This window comes from Anolis carolinensis, chromosome 5 (genome assembly GCF_035594765.1).
Source record: "Anolis carolinensis isolate JA03-04 chromosome 5, rAnoCar3.1.pri, whole genome shotgun sequence".
In the NCBI taxonomy this organism is placed as follows: Eukaryota; Metazoa; Chordata; class Lepidosauria; order Squamata; family Dactyloidae; genus Anolis; species Anolis carolinensis.
The window spans coordinates 72,998,675-73,020,836 of NC_085845.1; the positions used below are offsets into that span (position 1 = coordinate 72,998,675).

General features: G+C 39.2%; 1 protein-coding gene across 2 annotated transcripts in view; it reads left to right on the forward strand.

Annotated features, from left to right (window-relative positions):
- Positions 1-22,162, forward strand: part of sgcz (sarcoglycan zeta) — a 700,860-nt gene that overhangs the window by 615,754 nt on the left and 62,944 nt on the right. For both annotated transcript variants that reach the window (XM_062981524.1, XM_062981523.1), the window contains exon 5: positions 17,291-17,413. In XM_062981524.1, the coding sequence (XP_062837594.1) occupies positions 17,291-17,413 (123 nt within the window). The remainder of the gene's footprint in view (positions 1-17,290; positions 17,414-22,162) is intronic.

Consider the following 22,162-nt stretch of genomic DNA (forward strand, 5'->3'; position numbering starts at 1 on the left):
AGATTTGGCTTTTAGATCATGCCCCAATATTAATGGAATTAGAAATTAACTCAGAAGAAAGGAATAAAGTTTGAAAATGTAATAGCTCAATTTAACTGAGGAAAGTGGACAGGTCTTTCTATTCACAAATTGTGTTATTATGTACTTAATAACAATAATGTAAAAAAATAAAGTCAGTGACCCACTTCCTGTAACTAAATCTTGCCAATATAATTTTAATATAGAGTTGCCATGAATGGGAGTTGACTTCAAAGTATATTACAGAAATCTGCACTCAAGTAATTAGTTTATTATTATTATTATTATTATTATTATTATTATTATTATTATTATTATTATTGGTTCTAATGACATGAGATCCTTGTGTTTTAAGTAAACTGGTTTCTTAATAAAGTGATTCTCCTTGACACTGTCTAATTCCTTTTAAATTTATATGCTACAGTCACTATAATCTGTGGCAGTAATTTTTATAATACAATTGTGCATTGTAAGAATTCATTAGTGGCAGATTGTACATACTCTGAACAAAGGTTATAAATGGATATTCCATTTAAACCACAAATCTAGGGCATTGGTCCTAATGTTTATCACCATGAAGTCAAACAGAAGATAGGAAGAAAAAAGAACAGGTAAGGAAGTAGCATCCTTATGTCTATGCATGCAAAGAATAGATCCTGCCAACGACATACCTCTAATTAATTATTTTTTTAAAAAAATGGAAGCCAGTAAACCTTATCTGAATCATTTTCATTTTGCTTTAATAGCACACAAATTCCATTTTAAAAGCTTGCAATAGAATTCTTTTAATTTTTTGTCTTTAATTTATTTTGGGGAACCATATTACTAGCAGCCCAGGGTTTCATTGATTATTCAGGTTAATCAGGCAAATTGTTGCATCAACCATAGTCTTAATTTAAAACAAAATTAATATAACTATGTCTCTTAGCTATACTTGTTTCTGTTAAATTAATCTAATTACCTTTTGCATTGTTCCATTTTACAGCCATATGGCATATTATCAATTGTGACTATCTCTCTTTCACCTGGAGTGCTGAAGGTTGTCAAATGCATTTCCCAAGTCAAGTTTTGTGTCCCTCAATCCCCAGTTGCCTCTTTTTCCCACAAGAAAATATGAGTGTCTCTTTTGGGAGGACAATTTATTTTTCATAGCCCCACACTTTTTCACATTCAAAACAAACTAATCAACTTTCTGAAATCATAAGTGGATATCTGAAACTTCACTTCTTTTCGATTTTGAAGATTTCTGATCATTCAGGTGTTCCAGGCCCACTAGTTGACCATTTCTATTTTAAACATTAAATAACCCATTGGGACAGAACATTTCCCTTCTATTCTCAAACTGGTAAGTGCCAATCTAAACATTATTAACTTCTTTGTCAGGCAATATGTTCATTTAAGGACCAGCCTCCCTGTTATTTAACTGGCACAGTGTGAATCATCATGCGAGTCCATAGCTCTGCATATCTAGGAATATCAGCAACTTTCTGACTCTGACCATCATTTAGCACTATGTCTTGATATTATAGCAAAGCTGGCATGTGAAGCTCCTGCCTGAGCATTGTTGGAGAAGGTGGATGAAATGGGGGAGCGCCCAAGTAGGTACATAATCTGGGGAAGCTTATGTGGTGATTATTTGTGTATTAGCAATGAAAGCATTGAAAAGGATGTTAAGAAGCCTTCATTCTGTGTAATGAAAGCCTGACTTTAGTTTATGGGTCTGTTATAAAAGTCACAATAATGCAGAGATTAGTTTCAGTGACTGAACAGAATGGGCACAAAGGGCCTGCATAGCATAACAATGCATTCCTGAGTGAGGCATTGATCATGCAGGGGCTTTGTGCTTGAAAATGAAGTACAGGAAAGCATTCTAATGCTGGGCATGGCACATTTTTTTTCTTTATGAAACCGGATCACTGCATTTCATGGCTTGTCTATGGCATGCTAAACAAATGTATTCAATACGAGGTGCTTAAGTTCCTGTTCAGAACATCATCATATCTGGACATCAATTGTCAGGCCAATTTTTAAATGTCTGGGACCTGTTTGTGATTTATATAAAAAAGGGAAATAAATGTTAAACTTGCAGGATTTGAAGACTGATATATGTGGAAAGATTACTTTTGTTTTAATCAGAAGAAAAGTCGTTTTGCTTGCCACTAAAAAGAACTTTAAAAACTGATAGACTTCGATCGTGGGCTGTAGGGCACAAAGTTATCTTTTATGTATCTATCTGGTGGAGGTAGCACAGTAGTTTAGTTGTCAATATTTAATATTAGTTACTTTGATTTTGAGTATTACAATCAGCCCTCCACATTCGCTGAGGTTTAGGAGCACAGGAAACCCATGAGAATTTAAAAAACTGATTTTCTATGTTTTTATCTGAGAGACTATCTCTCTACGAGTTTCTAGGTCTTCCAGAATAATTTCATAGTCAACATCCACTGGAAGCTGACCATAGAATTGCACCAGAGGACCAAGAGGTTCCTAGAGAGATGTTCTGTCAAGTAAAAAAAACCCAAATATTTTCATCAAATCCGCAAAAGTCAAACCCCAAATGTGGAGGGCCATCTATTCTTTTTAATATAGAAGTGGTATGTAGGGTAGGTGTTTAGTATGTACTTGTGTGTGTGTGTGTGTGTGTGTGTGTTAGATATAAATATATATTCAACTCACACAAACACATTTGTGGATATTATAAATGAAGGTCTAGATCTGTAGCTGAGACTTATCTGAACAATGATAACATTTTGCAGAACATAAAGCTTTTCCATATCTTGTGCACCAAATCCAGCCAAATTTCTTGTCCTAGAAAACTGCTAATAAGTATAAATTGTGCATAAACTGAGTGTACAGGTATGTGTTTTGTTTTATATAATTTGTCCTGACTTGCTCATTCTAAGGTTTAACTAAGTTAGAGATGCATATGTTGAGAAAGAAGAAAGGTGAAATGGTATGAAGGAAGGATCCAAAATCACAAATCCTATCACTGAATAAAGTGAGAACAGACATTTTTGAAAGCTCGGTGCTGTGGAGATGGGTGGTTTCACAGAACTGAATAACAATTTCATCAGTGTGAGGCTGGCTTCTGTATAACAATTCACCATTATTGTTTTAAATGTTGGCTATTGAGACATTCTTTCTTGTTGAGGACAATTTCCTCCAAAGAAGCTGCATGTGCCTTCACACAGAACCCCATATTTCCTAGTTTTCTGGCCCAGGGACTGTTTCTTTTCAGTTTTGAAGTTACACAAGGGAAAACAGGAATAAGGTATGGAGCTGCCTTTGGAAAGCAGGGCAGGAAATCATTTGGGGAGCAAGGGGTTGGCTACAAATTCACTCACTTCCTTGTTGTTACTTGATCCAATTTAAATTTCTGATTTTACCCTATCAGTGCCTAGGCTGAAACTTTGGTGGCTGTGGAAATACCAGCTTCCACAGGTAATAGCAACATGATCGGGATGCCCTTAGGTCAGGCCTGCACAACCTGCAGTCTTCCAGCTGTTTTGGACTCCAACTCGCAGAATTCCTGGCCATTGGACAAGCTGGCTAGAGCAGTGGTTCTCAACCTGGGGTCCCTAGATGTTTTTGACCTTCAACTCCCAGAAATCCTAACAGCTGGTAAACTGGCTGGGATTTCTGGGAGTTGTAGAGAACCAGGTTGAGAACAACTGGACTAGAGCTTCTGGGAGTTGGAGGCCAAAACAGCTGGAGGGCCACAAGTTGTGCAGGCCTACTTTAGATAATCTTTGATCATTTCCAGTAGGACTTGGTAGCTCCAATGTCAGTGGAGAAGTAACTAACCCAGGTGCAGAATCAAGTGGGGAAAAAGGGTTCAGGACCTTAGATAATTCCTTTAAATTTAAGATTGAAACCCAGAATGGAATCGTCATCCCACTGACATCAAAGCTAACAGCTGCACTGGTCTTTTCTTATAATCTCCTCCTCACCCCACCGAGATCAGAAAGCCTTTCTCCATGGTGATCTTTCAGTTTGGGGATATTCTTTCTAGGAAAGCCTGCCTAGTTGCTTTGTTACTGACTTTGGCACATCTTTTGATCCACATTTTTTCAAGGTGTTAAGTGAAAGATGTATATTTGAGTTTCTGTGTTTTGGCTTTAGCTCTCATCACTATTTCCCATTTTAGCTTTTTTCTAATCTGTGGTGTATTTTATGTTGTTATGAAGATATGTACTTGCTGGAATTCTTATCTGCACTACATCTTAATTGTTTGGACATTTTAGTGTTTATCATGTTTTAATCTGTAGGATAATTAAAGAGACTAGATTAGTAGAGTCATTTCACAATGTGATAAATAAATGAAATATGATATTGTATAGCTGAAGAAATCATTTGATAATGGAGCAAGTACGTAATATATTAGAAGCTATTCTTGGAGGCATAACTTCCAATAACTTAACAAGGTGTGTGGTAAGTTATAGAGTCATTTTAAAAAATATATCTGTTTTAATGACTGAATCCCATACTTTACAGCTGTCAGCATAGAAATAAATTGCTACTAGGAAATTCTTATATTAAGTACTTTAATTTATAATTACCAAGACCTTAAAAATGATAAAACAAATACTATTTGGGGACTATCAATTGTATTTGAGGTAGTTCTGCGCACCTCTTTCAAAGATAATGTGTCAAAGTGCTTAATTATTGTGTATTTAACTGCTATAATTTCACTATGGAGGCAGGTGGTCTATGCCTGTCAAGACATTCACAAAGCTTCTGCTGGGTACTAAGCACAGCTAAATTATTTGCAGCATCTGGCCCTATAACAAGCCTCTGACATGACATTAAATTTTTATTTTTACTGTCCCCACACATCTTTTTGACATTCAGACATCTCATTAACTTTTGTAAAACCATGTCCTACATGCAAGCTGGAGAAGAAAGTCATTTAAGAGAGCAAGTAAGTTTAGTGGAATATAATTTATGGTATATCTAGAAAGGGTATTGTCATTCTTATGTCCTTCTGACTTAAGCTTTCAAGTATGTCACTAATAACTCTTGTAATTTTAAAAGTCTTGCAAAGGCAGATAGAACCCTAAACAAATCAGAGAACCATAGAATTGGAAGGGGCCTCATGAACCATTGAGTCCAACCTTCTTCTCAAGGCAGGATTTACCACTGGAGTATCCCCAGAAGGTGGCTGTTCATGCTCTTTAAAAAAAAAAAAAAACAAGAAAGAGACCCCACCAACTCTATGCAATTGGTTTCTTTACTAAAACACTCTTACAATCAAGAAGTTTTTTTCTAATGTTTAAACTGAAGAAATATTTCACAGAGAGTTACTGAATTCTTATTTGCGGGCCAAAATTGTCATTTTGACATCTTTTTCACCTACCTTACACTCCTAGTGATTTGCTCCCCCAACACTTTTTTTTTCTCGTGTCAGGAGCAACCAGAGTTGCTTCTGGAGTGAGAGAATTGGCCATCTGCAAGGACGTTGCCCAGGGGATGCCCGGATGTTTTGATGTTTTACCATCCTTGTGGGAGGCTTCTCTCATGTCCCCGCATGGAGCTGGAGCTGATAGAGGGAGCTCATCCACATTCTCCCCGGGTGGGATTCGAACCTGGCAGCTTTCAGGTCAGCAAACCCAACCTTCAAATCACGAGGCTTTTATCCCCTAGGCCACCGGAGGCTCCCCCAACACTGAAATAATAAGACCACACAACAATATGGGATAACTATTGGCAACTTTTATTGATGTTACCTGTTTAACTTTCTTGTGACCTGCAAATCAATTCTTAAAAGGTATGAACTTGGTGTAGAATAAGCTGAGGCAGTGGCCATCGAAGACCTACTTCTCAGCTAACTTGGGTGAGACACCTGGGTCACCTGGGTGCAACCAAACTGATCTGCTTTTAGGATGACCTCTTAGGGAAGTGGCATGAAGAATTCTGTCTTAAGTCCTGAAGATTTGTTGAGGCCAGTTCCCCCTGTTCCAAGGCCATTTTCGTTCACCCTCACCTTAGTTATTCAATACCCCCAAATGAGGGTTCCTGTTCCTGGTCTTCACCAAAATGGATGCTTTAGGTGCACACGAGAGTGAAACCATCCCAGAGTGTGAAAGGCTAACCAATTGTAAAATTAATGTTACCGGAAGTCTTTTTCATTCTAAACACCTTAAGCTGTTACTTTGCTTACTGTACAGTATCTAGCAAGTCTATTTTAAGACAAATCTTAATATTACAAGTACTTGTCCCACAGACATCTTTCTGAAACAAGATCATAAACTGCAACAGTCAAGCAATGAAACTGGAAAAGAATGAGTTAAAGAATGCTTAAGCTGAACGTATTTCATGACTTCTGGCCTGTAGTGAAATTCACCTTCCAATGTTAACACAGCTAACAAGGAAAGGATTGGCACAATTTGCAATTATTTTTGAAAACTTGGAAGACAGGTCAGGTCTTAGAGGACCGAAGAAGGTCAAAAGCAATACCCATGTTTAAGTGTTAGGGGAGATGAATCAAAGATCCAGGAATTACAACCAAGTAAGCTTAATTTAACATCTGATAATGTTTTAGAATAATGAATACAGAGGTCAATCAATAATCAGTGCATCTAGAAGAAAATAAGAAAGAACAATACCAAAACAATTAAAGTGAACTCTGAATAGACTTTGTAATGAATCCTGATATTTCTCTTTTTTTCTGGCAAGAAATGTAGGCAAGTGTGAAACTGAGTTTGCATAAAACAATCTGCTCTTTCAATAGTTAATGATAGTAAATACTTGAAAGACAAAAAGCTCTTATACCTTTTAAAAAAGTGATTGTATCCAAGAACATATTGATCTGACCCCAAAGGGTGATCAAGAGGCAAATCATTATCCCACTGAACTTTTGCACTCTGTCTGATGGGTTTTGATTCTTTTAGCCAATCTAATTTCATTGTAGATTAGCCTGGTAGCAAAGCAATCCACAGTCTACTTCGAATTCATATCAAGAGAATATAAAAGCCCATGATTACACAAAGGACTGTTGAGATTGAAAAAAGTCAGGGTAGAAGTGTTTGCATTACTAAGACACAATGGCACCAATTTTGCCATAAGCATTAGGATAGGTGAGAATTTCATTTCACTGTTTCATAAGAATTTATGGAACTGTGCAAATTTCATCACATTCAGAGTGCAAAGAATAATCACATGCATACTAAAAGAATATGAGATTTTGCAGACCTGAATGTGAGACCAGAGATAGACATCGATCTCATTCAGTTCTGCATGTCCTCCCTGCATATTTTATTATTGGGGAACAATGCAGAAACAATTCAGTAAGGTAATTAGGAATGTGCTGATTAAATTTTCATTTGACTATGATGGCTGACATCAGGCTTCCCATTTCACCCCAATGAAAAGTTTCTCCCTTCACTGGGCAACATCCAGGTCATGTCTATGTGACAAAGGAGATTTCTGTATCTTAGCTGAGTTGATAATATCAGTCTATGTATGCACACTATGGGAGAAAATGTTCCACAAGATGTATGCATTGGATAGGAATGTGAAGAAAATAGCCAAAAGTCACCTTAATATGGTGAAAGAATCTGTCTAGGATCCTCCAAACCACAAAGAATTGAGTCCTATATTATATGAATGTGACACTATCTAATATTACTGTAATTAGGTAAAGGTATAGGTTTTTCCCTGACATTACGTCTAGTTGTGTCCGACTCTGGGGGTTGGTGCTCATCTCCATTTCTAAGCCGAAGAGGCAGCGTTGTCCGTAGACACCTCCAAAGTCATGTGGTCAGCATGACTGCATGGAGTACTGTTACCCTCCCACTGGAGCAGTGCCTATTGATGTACTCACATTTGCATATTTTTGAACTGCTAGGTTGGCAGAAGCTGGGGCTAACAGTGTGGGTGCTCGCCCTGCTCCCTTGATTCGAACCAGCAACCTTTCAATCAGCAAGTTCAGCGGCTTAGCGATTTAACCCATTGCACGATCAGGGGCTCCATTGCTGTAGTGGGTTTTCAAAATAACAATAAGAGATGGTTGAAATTCATGACAGTAGGAAAGTTGCTATGAACAAGTTTTTGTTCTTCGTAAATACCAAATGAAAGTACTATTGATCTCAATTAACTTAGCCCTGTAATTCTCTGTCAAATTAACTTTACTCCCATCTTATGTTGCCAGATTTTCAAAATAACAAGAGACAGTTGAAATTCATGACATGCATGACTAGCAAAAGGGAAGTTGCTATTACGAAGTTTTTTTATTCTTCCTAAATGCCAAATGAAAGTATTGATCTCAATTAACATAGTCATGTAGTTCCCTGTCAAATTAACTTATTGACCACATCCATACATTACATGATGCACACATCTCTGCCTTCATAAAGGGCTCACACCCTAAAATATTAGATTTTTAAAGCATCTTATTCAGTATATACAAAAGACCTTCCAAATAAGAGGTATTCCTTAGAGTAAGGAACATCTAGCAGACCAATAAGGGACGAGGCTGTCATATAAGAGATATATTGGCAATCCTATTCTCATAACAATTTGCACAAAATATCCCAAGCATATTTTTTTTTCTGTGAGGCTAAGTGCACACACAATCACACGTAGATATTGAACAGACCAACAGCTCACAAAAATAAAATAAAAAACAGTATATCCAGTGCATTTACTTTTCAGTAGTCCATGCAAAATGGCAGCATTGATTGTAGCTTTAAATTTTACAGTCTTGCAAATGTGCAAATTGCTTGTGTCATGATACAGGGAGGCCTGACATAATGTGGATGATAATGGTGGCAAGGAACCTGTAATTATCAATAGATAGGAATGCTTGGGGAATTGGATTTTTATGAATTCTGATGTGAACTGACCTGATCCCCACCTCCTGGATTAATGTGCAGTTCAGAATGTAATTATCCTGCAGATTTCACATATGCAGTGCAGTACTTAGGCTCACAAAAGATGTACCAAAATACATTTTTAAAATGTCTGGCGTATAATAAAATATAGCAAGCTATGCTTACTCTTGAGATGCAGTGGCTTCAATTCAATATCCTTTTATCATAGCCTAAATACAGTGGGCCATTGGTAGCCATTGAAGTTTGTGTCCAAGATACCACATTGCTACCAAAAATCTGTGGGTTCTCAAGCCCCATTGTATACAATGGCATATTAAAATGGTGTCCCTTAAATAAAATGGTGTGTGTGTGTATATATATATATATATATATATATATACGCTGTATGTTATTGAAAGGTTACAGAGAGACAACTTTATCTGCATCATGACCTATGTGACACCAAGCCATATACCTGTATTATTTGTTTATTGCATTTATATACCGCTTTTCTCACCCCTAGAGCAGGCATGGGCAAACCCAGGCCCACAGCCCGGATGGGACCCTTTGGGCTCTTTCCTCAGGCCCCCGTCTGCCTTGGCCCTCCTCTCAGCCTGTGGATGCAGTGTCCCACTGGGTCACCAGGCTGAGAGGAGGGCCAAGGGAGAGATATTTGGTGACTGAGAGTTCTCTGGAGAGCTCTCTTGTGGAGGAAGCAGCTGTGGTATGATGGCCCTCTCTCTCCTTCCCTGTCTTCCTTCCTTCCTCCTTGCCTGACTCCTCGGGAGCTGGCAGGAGAAGGAAGAAGGAAAGGGAAGAAAAATAAGGGGAGCAACACCAGCCCTTTGGCCCCACAGTCACGCTTCCTCCTCCAAAGAAGAAGACAGACAAGGAGAGAGAGCGTGCACTGCTATCCAGGCAGGGAATGCCAGGTGTGTGTGTCCCCAGGTTGAGAAACCTGAGCATTTGGAACTCTTCCCCCATGTGACACCCCACCCCCACGCCCCGCACCAACTGCTCTTGGCTCCCCCCTACTTCCCAGTTCAGCCTGGTCTGACCCACTTGCCCCAGTCCAGCCCTCAATTCAGCCCCCACCACAAAACGTCAGTCAGCAATGGAGCTGCAGCAATGCTGCCCTCTAGAGTAGAATGAGCCTGCAAATGAAGCCACCGCTCTCCTTACCTGCATCTTGCCTCCCTCCTGTGGGGGCCAATGGCTCCCCACCGCTGAAACTGAGGCTCAACTTCTCCTTTATCTAGGAGAAAGGCAAGAAGTGGGCGAGGAAGGCAGCACTGGAGGTTTCACCTGTAGAAGTAGCTCTGGAGGACAGTGCCACTGCAGTTCCATTGCTGGCTAGCCACAGGGCTGCAGGGGCAGAGGACCTCAAAGCTGCCTTTTTCTTCCATTTCTTCTCCCTCTTCTTCTTCCCTTTCGTCCTCCTGCCGGCTACCGAGGAGGGGCAACATCAGGCAGGAAGTAGGGAAGGGAGTAAGGGAGGGGGTCATTGCACCACAGCCGCTTCCTCCTCCAAAGAAGAAGACAGACAGGGAGAGCGAGCGTGCACTGCTCTCCAGGCAGGGAATGCCAGGTGTGTGTGTCCCCAGGTTGAGAAGCCTGAGCATTTGGAACTCTTCCCCCATGTGACACCCCCCCCCCCACACCAACTGCTCTTGGCTCCCCCCTACTTCCCAGTTCAGCCTGGTCTGACCCACTTGCCCCAGTCCAGCCCTCAATTCAGCCCCCACCACAAAAGGTTTGCCCATACCTGCCATAGAGGGACTCAAAGCAGTGCACATCAAATAAATGGCAAAAATTCAATGCCTCACATATGATAAACAATATATCATACATCTAAAACAGTAACATATAATTAAAATTAAACAATTAAAACTATAAAACCATCAAACATAAACATGAAATTTTTACATTGCACCAATCCCAATTTACTGCTCCAACTTACTGTAAAGTCCTGAAGATTTTCTGCATGGCCATTCCATGCATCAAAGTGAGTAGACTGGATGTTAGATAGAAATGGCAAAGCATTTCTAATCAACAGAGAAAATACTATTTGATGAACATGTGATAATTGATAGCACCCAGGTAACAACTATGAATGTCATGACGCAATACCTATGGGAATGTGATAAAGGCTGAATCATAACTATGTGAGGGTTATTGCAAAGATGTTGCATCAACCAGTGTCCTTTACTGATGACCTATCAGCAGGTGGCTATATAAAGAGGATGAAAAAATCCATCTTTCTCTCTCCTTTGTGACTTGGTGTAAGTATCTGTATGTGAGTATCTGATTACTTTGATTGTTTGCAAGTACAAGGAAAGTGGATCTGCATATCCTGTTTGTACATTTGTATATACTGCAACCATGAAGATTAAAGCCTCTAGATATGTTGGATGAAAACCTGTACCTGTGAGTTTACCAAACAGTGTGCAGATAAGGTCAGATGCTGGCAGTTGGATTCTGCTGATAGACTGAGAGAAGCATATTTTGCTGTTAAAGGACTCTCCTGTATTTTTGCTTTCTTCTGGGACACTTGCTGTCTAGCTTGCAGCAGTTTGAGGAGGTCATGATTTAGAAACTATAAATAACTTCACGATCAGCACATCCTACTATGCAGGATTGGAGAAGGTCTGACTACACTGCCCCCATAGCCAGATGCACAACAAAGACATCAGAACTGAGATAGATGCGCACTTTCCACGTGTTTTCTGCACTTTTGGTATCCTTGGGCATCTGACTGGCCTGACACTTCTTTGATCCTGCCTATTACTTTGAAACATGGATTACTTGTGTTTTGGAAATTTCTGGAGAGGAAGGAAATACCAATTCCCAGATTGCCCAAAGAAGTACATAAGTAACACTTTCATGTGCCAATATCCTTACCTGATTTTTTTTTGAGAAAATGCTTTCATAATTCATATATGCATACAAATTTGTTCAGTTTTTTTAAAGTCAAAGGTTATGCAGAAATTGGATGGAATGGCCTGATGAATGAACACATTTAAGTAGATTGGTCTGTCCATCACTGACAACAGCTGAAGTGAAAGAGCTTCAGCGATGGAGCACTATATTGCTTCTTAATGGCAGATATATGTTTATTTACCAGTTCTCTCAGAACTGGTGAATAAATAACATCCTTTGTGAGCCTAATATAACTAGATTGTGGTATTGAGTGTGTATTTCATCATTAATCTTATTCAACTTAACTGAAGAAAGCTTTGTTTGTTTCTTTGGTACTGTTTTCTGTGAGAAAGATTTAATTGTATTGAATAGGAGTCAGATCGGGAGCATAAGCTCAGTATGTCCATAATTTAATAAGGCATTCATTACTGTTTCACATCACCATCTCAAGAGGATACACCTATTTGATAGATGTACCTACCTGAGTGATTCAGGCTTTTTGCTAAGACTGCTAGTTTCGTAGACATACACTTGTTACTCTTAAGTGCCATATTCTAGATCCATCCCACTGAGTATACATCAAAATAATAGATGCTAAAAGAAGTCAATCGGTCATGTACCAGTTTAGTTGTCCCCATTTTCAGTATACAAAATCTGGAAATAGAAAGACAGTTTGTAATAATATGCTGAATTTGAGATATACTTTTCCATGTTTTTCACATTCTAGATATATATGAGTTGTTTTCCACCCAAAAAAATAAGTAGGAATAGAAGGAGCGAGGTGAAAGATTTAACTAAGAGGAAGGGTTTCTTGGTCATAGCTCAGGACCTAAGGCAGTGGTCCTCAACCTGTGGGTCCCCAGATGTTTTGGCCTTCAACTCCCAGAAATCCTAACAGCTGATAAACTGACTGTGATTTCTGGGAGTTGTAGGTCAAAATACCTGGGTACCCACAGGTTGAGAAGCACTGATCTAAGGAATACTTACAAATTTGTCTTGTCCTCCATGAAAAAGGCTGTCTTGATACATTGAAGACACATTAATAAAAGAGTAACCTGTTTTACAAGATTTGTAAAATCTTGTACAAGGTTTGTGATACAAGATTTGTGATACCATAGACCTCACATGTCAAGCAGACCAAGGACCTCATATGTTGACAAGGCTATTTCCAGTTGTGTGGTGATTTAAAATCTTTTTGATTCAAGATTCTAGAGATTCCTTAGTTTATAGTGTGGAGATGGGCTCAGTAAACCCCTAATCACAATGTTTTCTGCATCAGGAACAAAAATGCTGTTTCTAAAGCAGGAAATATTGCTTTCTACGAAAAAAAATTTACGTGCAGATTTTGTGCAGAGCGAGACACAAAATCACAAACAGTCTTTGAAAACTTTGGACTTTTCATATACTTTTTTGGAAGAATATTGCTAAAATTACTCATTGCTTTATTTCACATCAAAATTAATGAAAAATAACATCTCAAGAGTGGATTTACAATTATATAGAAATTAACCACCACTGCTGTTTTCTTTGTGGTGTTAATGATACTCTATTTCCCCAAAAATAAGTCCTAATGAGTCTTTTGGAGCAAAAATTAATATAAGACCTGGACTTATTTTCAGGGAGATACAGTATTTCCCATGCATATATGCCTTCAAATTACAAGGAAACCTCAGAGGTGGTTGACCCTTTGTAACATAGCTTATATCCCACTACCTGAAGTCCAGATTCAGGACTCTTTACAGAATATATTTGTTGTTGATCTTGAGACATGAAAAATATCATAGCATTTTTAATGTGGGAGATGTGGTATCCTATCAAATAAATATTCACAGTTGAAGTTCTTTTTTATTGAAATACTACCAAAGGGCACTAGAAAACACACAATATTCATCTGAGTGTTATCAAGTGAAAATGTATTACTTTCCATCTTCTCATTAGCTCTTCGGAAATATCAATAAGAATGAATAATATCATTCAGAGAATTTGAATGGGACCTGTAGAACATAAACTGATTCTATATGCAGATAATGACCTATCATCAGTCATGGATTTCCACTTTAGAATCATGAAGGTTATGGACTTAACAGAAAGAGCATCGCATTATATTGGGCTATAAAGTAAATTCTTCTAAATGCCCTTATCTATTACTTTGCTTTCAGCCATGCTTTGCAATCAGCAAATCTAAATGGAGGGAGATCTAGGAAATCAATTCAAAAGAAAGCTTGGTAACATTGTAAAACATTTGCAGAACAATTACCATGAGGATTGATGGTTATATTGAGAGGTGAGGAACTGTCAGTCTCTATCTCAATACAGAAAATGAATGTTCAGCAGGAACTAGCTCCGAAGTATAGAATATAATGAAGGTGATTATGCTTAGTATTTGGAAACTGGGTTTTAGGAAAACAACAGAAATATATGCCTATTTATAAAACAGAAACATACAGACAGGCATGTAGCCGGGGGGGGGGGGGTTGAGGGGCTTCGCCCCCCCCCCCCCCAAATTCTCAGGGCAGTCCATGAGAAGGCCTTACATTTATTATTTAAACTGTTATGTTTATTCATATCATGTTCTGATCACCATGTTCAATTTATTCCATATGCATGGGGGTATTGGGATAACGATACAAAAGGTTTGCTAGAGGAGATCCTCTCCCACCCAGACTCACCCCCCTCCCCCGAACCAAAATCCCAGCCCCTACCGAATCAGAATCCTGGCTATGGGCCTGCATACTGAAAGCCCTTCTACATAGGAATTAAAATCTGTCTTAAAGTGGGATTGGGGTTGGGATGCCTATGCAGTCTTAATGCAGTGTTATTTTAATACTTCCAGTAATCAAGATGCTCCAAGGGGTGAGCACAGAACAAATGAGGCATGTGCTTCTCTGTAATCACCTCATAATTAGTTCATCTTATCCAAAAGATAGGTTGGAAAACTTTTTAATTAACATTTTCCTTTAAAATGTGCCAAGTTTTTAATGTCTCTACAACTCATCGGCCTCTCTACTAGGTTTTTCCTCCAATACCTATCCTTCTAAACAGCAGTAAAGAAAGATGCTGAAGTTTGTAGAAGTGGTGTACTTTAAAACATGAATAGTCCTACCCTGCTGGTTGCTTGACCAGTCACCTCTTCTGCTAATAGAGAACTTGGGAAGTGAAGTTAACAAAAGCTCCAAGTTCAAAGCAAAGAATCAGGTCATACTGGCGGTTCCTTTTCTTGAGCTGTCTGGTAGCAGAACATTATCTAGAAAAGAAGTCTAAAACTGGAAATCCTGCTGTTGACAGAAGTGGCTATCACCAGAATTCCTCCTTCACAAGGAGAGTGTTTGTGGAAAGAAGGTATCAATGGTGGAGAAAGGGAATCAATCACATGAAGAATGGATGCCTGAAAAAGGTACAGTATTCATTGGATAGCCATTTCACCCAAATCAGGATATTGATTTAAGAGATCCGGCTCACTTTAGAATGAGCCGTCTTCCACAAACCAGCTGGAAGACGGAATAATGCTCACAAAAATCTATTTATCATACTCTTTCTGGTTGGATTTATGTAGTACCTCACATTTCATAGACACACCAACCCCAATCTGGCTTTAAGACCATTTTTATTTATTAAATAGAAGGGCTCCCAGTTTGAAATTTGAGGCCTGATGCAAAATCAGCTGAAAGGTGGCAAACACTCAAATATCTCCATGCCCCACAATCTAAAACAACAAACAAGAGTTTGCAAGGTTTTCCTGAAATGTTTATTTGTAATCAGCCTTGGCTTCATGATTAATATGCTTGTGATAGATACCTGTTTCTCAGGTGCCAGAAGGAACAATCCAGTAAGGGGTTAATTCAAGTCTCCACCCAGGCCACAACAGAACAGTGGCTGTTGAAAAACAGCTGCTTTCAGTTTTCTTCGGTTTCACAATGGAGTATGGGGAGAGAGGCAGCTGCTAAAAGGAAAAGGATTGGAGGAAGCAAGGTTTCGTAAGCCCTTTCCTTAAACTCAGATGTACTCTACAGACCAAAGGGAAAGGATCCCAGGAAACAAGGTTTCTTAAGCCCTTTCTTTAAACCAAGGTCTGCTTTACAGACTGAAGGGAAAGGATAGCAGGAAGCGCAGTTTCTTATGCCCTTTCTTTAGACGCAGGACTACTTTACAGATGGAAGGAAAAGGATCATAGGAAGCAAGGTTTCTGAGCCCTTTCTTTAGATCCAGGTCTACTCTACAGACTGAAAGGATTGCAGAAAGAGTAGTATCTTAACTCTTATACTTTTAATCCAGGTCTTAATGAAGGATATAAGGACAAATGATGCCTAAAATGTCGGGAAGGGGAGCCTGGGAGTGTCCCCCCCCCCCATTGCCGCCAATGGGCTGGATAGAAAACCAATCCTTCAGCTTCCCAGATCGAAAATGGATTTATGTTCTTCCAAATTCTGGAGGCTCCCAAAAAATGGATTGGGACCCCCACCAAAATCTGGGACACAGGAAATAGATTGTGATTCACCCAGATTACACAAGCCTATTAAAAACCAGCTAAAAATCATACATGAAGCTAAGGCAGTGAGCTGTTGCAACAAGGAGCTTCACGTTGAGTACTGTGGATTTTTCTTTAACTTTATGTAAGCCACAAAACCAAAGCTCAAGCATTGCAATGTTGTAAATATATTTATATGGATACTAGTAAGCTACTTGTTTTTACATTACCACATCAGTTCCCATGTTCTCTTAACACTCAGACACACTTCTAATGTAAGATCATATTTGAGATTTCCCACCATATAGAATATATATTTTAGGGAATACAGGTAAAGCCCCATATCTCTCTCAATCTCTCTATATGTGTTAATACACACACACACACACACACAAATTTGATAGGGGGACACTGATTGATATCCTACAGCAGTTTGGCAGAACATAAAGTTCCAACTCCTCCTCTCCTCTATATGTAGTCTATCTGTCAGCTTCCAGAGCAAGTTCCCACTGTCATTTAGTAATCAGTAAAGAGCTGTGGGATGGTGTCTGGTGGCATTTCTGGATCCATTTCTTCAGTAGTAAACACAAATATACTATCCTTCTGGATCTCCCAGACTTAATAATTCATTTTAGATTGGCTAAAAAGATATGGTCAAGTGTGTCTGTGACAAACAGGGCTTGGTCCACTACATGTAAATGAAAAAGTATTAAAAGCATTTGATACTGCCATCATAAAATACCTAATCTTGCTCAGTACCAATGGAATCTGTAAAACTGTTGTTGAAAAAAATGCTAATTTGAAAGTTAATTAAAATCAAGAACACAAAAATTAAGTATTTAATTTACAAATGTTTCTGAAAATCAGGTGGGGACCTAAGAGATTTGTGATCATTTCCTGTGGTTTGTCTACATGTACCAGGGTTTCTCATTGACTACTTTTTGTCAGAATCAAGGTTGGACAGCTGTTCCCATCTACCTTTTAAGGTGGTCAGTAATACAGTCATCTGAAACTAAATAGTGAAAACTTTCCTATGTAGGAACACAATTGACCTAAGATGTCCTTTTCTCTGTTGTAGGTGCTGATGCTGTAGAAGCTCAGTGTAAAAGATTTGAAGTGAGTTCAAGTGAGGATGGGAGGGTGCTCTTCTCCGCTGATGAAGAGGAGATTGTTATTGGAGCTGACAGACTGAAAGTCACAGGTAGGTAACAACAATGGCATTGCTAATATTGCTTTTAAAAATGGTGAAATGCAGTTATACTTTGCCTTACATACTTGGCGTAACTTTGAAAAAAAATCTTTGGACACCAGCAAAGTGTGTACATAAAAAAATCTGAAGTCTAGGAGAAATTATATGTATGCGTGTATGTATGTTGTATGCCTTTATGTCATTTCTGATTTGTGACAGCCTTCAGCTGAATTTATTACACAGTTTTCTTGGCAAGATTTGTTCAGAGGAGAGTTGCCTTTGCCTTCTCCTGTGGCTGAGAGGCTGTGACTTACCTAAGCTCACCCAGTGGACTTCAATGGCTGACTGAGGTTTAAAACCCTGGTCTCACGGAGCGCTTGTCCAACACTCAAAGCACTACGCAGACATATATATAAATATATACACATATACATACCTACAAACATTGTATAGAAGGCAAACTACATGCAGGTTTTCAGGCTGGAAAACCTAGCTCTAACTAGAATTGACATTTCATGAATTGTTGAATAAATACCATCGTTCAATAGATCTTATCTGCTTGGGAGTAATAATAAGATTTAGGCCAAAGAAGCAAAAAAGTGTAAAGAAATATGAGCACTAAAAGAAATGCACACAACAATGCATATTAATGTTTTCATTAAAAATTAAATTCCAAATGTATGCATATATAGGATAAACTGGGAATTAGAAAGAAACTGAAGTTGACAGATTTAACAATGAACTTATGGTTAATTATACCAATGATGGCATATTGAGAATAGTTAAGTGATTTATCTGGAATTATATGGACTTTTCTAATGTATATTCAAGAACTCTACTGTTCTATATACCACATGAAGTTTTGAGCTAAAGATATATTCTGAGACTAAGAAGTTTTTTTTCTGACAGACATTTCAAAACACCTGTATATGTCACCATTAATGCAATATAATTTATTATTTTGCCATTTGGAAAGTTTACTTAGATGCTGTCCCCTCCTTGACATGACCATAAAAGCTGCCATTAAGCAGTACATGCAATGGTTTTCTGTACTCAAAATGTCATTTCTGATTTTGTGACTTAAGGGTACATGCTTAAAGTACACTGTCAAAATTACTTAAAGAAGGTTCACTAGAATGAGTGAAGTTGAAATGTAGTTCTTGCTACATGCATATTTCATTTATTGGAGGTACAGAGCAATTATAGGAGCAAGTGTGGTTTAATGGTTTGAACGTTGGTTTATGAGTCTGGAAAACGTGGTTCTCCAGCCATTGAAACCTACTTGGTGACATTTAGAAAATCACCTTTCAGCCTTAGAGAACATCAAAGGTGAAGCCCCTTTGAAAAAATCTTTCTGAAAAAACCATGTGATAGATTTTCCTTAGTACCATTTCCATAAGTTGTGTGCGTGTGTGTACACACACACACACACACATATTTTCTCCTAGTATCCAGATTGTTTTTGTACTCATTTATTTTTGTCCAAACAAACAACATTTGTAAAGTTATACCAAATCTGTATTTCAAAGAATGACTGTATTATGATTTGTTCTGTGATACAGGAAATCTTCATTTGCTAAATCTGTGAACAACAACCGGAGAATTACTTTTCTTCAAGTTCTTGTTTCAGAATAGGATGTTGGATTTGTTCAGAAAATACTAAAAGTTGCAGAAAGTATTTTGGGTACAAAAAGAACCCCAACTTGGCAAAACCTAGGAGGAGAAATTCTTTCAGTTTGTATCATTACATGAACAAATTTATTTCACACTTCCCACAGTACAAACTGTGAAGGAATTATATGTTTATATTTTCACTGACTTTTTCAATGCAATTCTCCATATTTAAAATGTATACAACAATATGATGCTTGTTAGGGGATGCATCCACGAAAAAAGGTTGCTTATTACTGAAAATAACCTTTAAAAATATATTATTGTCGGCATTGTCACGACCCAGGCTGCAGAGCACCAATAACCATACACAGAGGCCAGAATCTATCTAATATCTTTATTAAGGGAATATATAAAGTTAATAAAAGCAAGTGTAGGAAATAGTTCAGAAGTAGACCTTTCAGGGAAGGTCAAAATTAGTCCAAAGAAACCATGTCCAATATGAAATATTAAGGTCCAAAGTTGTAATCCAATAACCGAAACACTCACTTTGCCAAGCAAAGTGAGGGGAGATGACAAGGTCCTTTAGTCCATGAAACTTGAGCAGGGCTAGGAAGTAACTTGATTCTTGGAACACAAGGCTTGAAACAAGGCAACAAGAAACGAGGAGCAAGAACAAGATCCGTGGTAATTACTTGGCAAGGTCCGGGAAGCAAGGCAAGATCCAGGGAGTAAACAAGGCTGGGAGCGGAGGCTTGGAAACAGGAACGAGGCTTGGAAACAGGAACGAGGCTTGGAAGCGGGAGTAGCGCTGTCCACACACACTACTCCAGTAGCTGACGAATTGACTCCGCAAGATTCCTAAAGGGCAAGGAACCTAAATAGGTTCTCGTTTTCCCACCAAGGAACACTTCTCTGGGGAATCAGAACCGAAAGTCAATCTCTGTGCCCAGATGTATGACTCCCTAAAATTTCTCATGGAAGCAGGCTTAATCATCTGAATGCTTTGCTGCGATTCTCAGGCTTCTGCGATTAGCCTGCTGAACTCCTTTTTGTTGCTGATAATAATTACGGCGAGAAAATGGGGGAGATTTTGACTCAGGGCTTGTTTGGCAGATTTCTGGAAGACAAACCTCCTGCAGGTGCAAGGACTCCAATTCTGGCTGGGAAAGTTCCCTTTCTGGCTGAAATGGTGGAAAACCCAAGTTTTCCTCTTCATCCGTCACAATAGCACTAGGAACGGGACTACATGGCCCATGAGTCATCACAGGCATCCTGTTAGTATATGATAATGCAAATCTATCTTATGCTGTTGTAAATATACTTTTGGATTGGTGTGGATATTAGAATTAGTTACTGACTATGCAATGACTATTTTTCCCCAATTCGTCTTTTGGGTTCTTCTATACTGACCATTTAGGTTGGTGTGTCACCCGCTAAATGCTGATCCAGCTTAACCTGAGGCAAGGCTGCCTGATTTAAACTAAATTGGGGAAAAGTTTGAATCCTGCGTCAGGATTCAATCTTTCCCCAAATTTCCCAGAAGTTTGGCAGTCTTCTGTCATTCTCACTTGTTTCACAGTTGTTCTGAGCCACAGTACACTACCTACATTGTTCTTGATCATGCTGGATGATATCATCCAGAGCACTCTTGTGTTCCTGGAGGGGTGAAATGGTGAGTTTTCTCTCCACCCAGTTTCCTTAGCACATGGGTGCTCTGGCAGATGTCGAGTAGTGCACCAAAGAGCAGGTAAATGACGTGTTGCTGGGGACAGCCATGACATGGAGAACCAAGTGTGGGTGGGATCTCTAGAATAGCTGCCTAGCAGTGCTGAACTATGTTTGGCATGGCTGGGCAGTTGGCACTCCCTCCTGCTTCTGAAGTAACTCTGGCATATATGACACCAAATTGGCCCTGCATTAGTGATCAGTGTAGAAGCCCCATCTACCTCAGTCATGGCCATTTTGATATAAGTGGAGAGGAGGAGGATAAGCAGAACAGTGTGCAGTTAAGTTATTTTCTATAGCTGTCTCTGGTGCAAGAACAGAAAATATAGGGGCCTCACTACAACTTCTGGAAGTACCCATGGATGCCTTTTATGCCATGTCCAGTTAAAGGAAAATAGCTAAATCTATCTCTCCTTATTATCTAAGGACCTGAGGAAATTTCGCATCATAGGATGCTTTCACCCTGTCTAATGAACAGAGCCCCATGCTGGCCATCGTATGATGTTGTGTGACTTCCAGTGGAGGCGACCAAGGTGAAAACATCACCAAATACTTTCCCCATAATGCATGTGTGGGGGGGGGGGGGGGGGCTTCCCAGGAAGACAACACTTCCCCCATGTGATGGAGAAAGTGTCGCCAAGAGGGAGCTGTGCAAGGGATGACAGAGTCACTCCACTGTCCCTCTCCTTTCACCTGGCCTTTGTGATGTGGCCATTACTCTCCAACACAGAAATCCCCATGTTGGGGGGGGGGGGAGTGGTCTATGGCAGCAGGAGACATAGCTACAGTGTACCAGGCATACATGTCCTGTGGGAGGATTCCAGACTATGTTAGGGAGCATTGCTTGCAAAAATATTTTACTAAGACTATTATAAAAATGTACATAAAATCATGATATCTTTTTCAGACCTATAATTAAAAACCGATGCCCCAGAATTGTAGAGACAAAAACCTCCAAGATGTATGCACAGGAAATTACATATTTTACTTCCAATAAATTCAGTCTTTCTAAGAAAAGTCAATGGGCCAGTATTAAAGTACAACTGTCATATCACAGCAACCTTCCTTCCCCCTAATCCTGCTCTATCAAAGATAGTAAACAATGCATGTAACAAGTTCTCATTTGAAGAACAGAAGATTATTCTTGCCTCCATTTTTGAAGAGAAGAATGAACATTTATTTTTGTCTTTCTAAATAACTTTTCCCATTCCCTCCTGCAATAATACAGTAAAACCCTGCTCGTTCGAGCCCCGCTTGTCCAAGCCTCCATGCAATCCGAGCAGGTGAACGGGGAGGGCCGCAAAGGCCCTCCATGTTCACCTGCTCGCTGGCGTGCGTGTTGCTATAGCAAGCTACCTAGCAACATGCACAAGGCGCTCGCCCCTTGGGAGGTGCCCCCTGCGTGTTGCTAGGTAGCTTGCT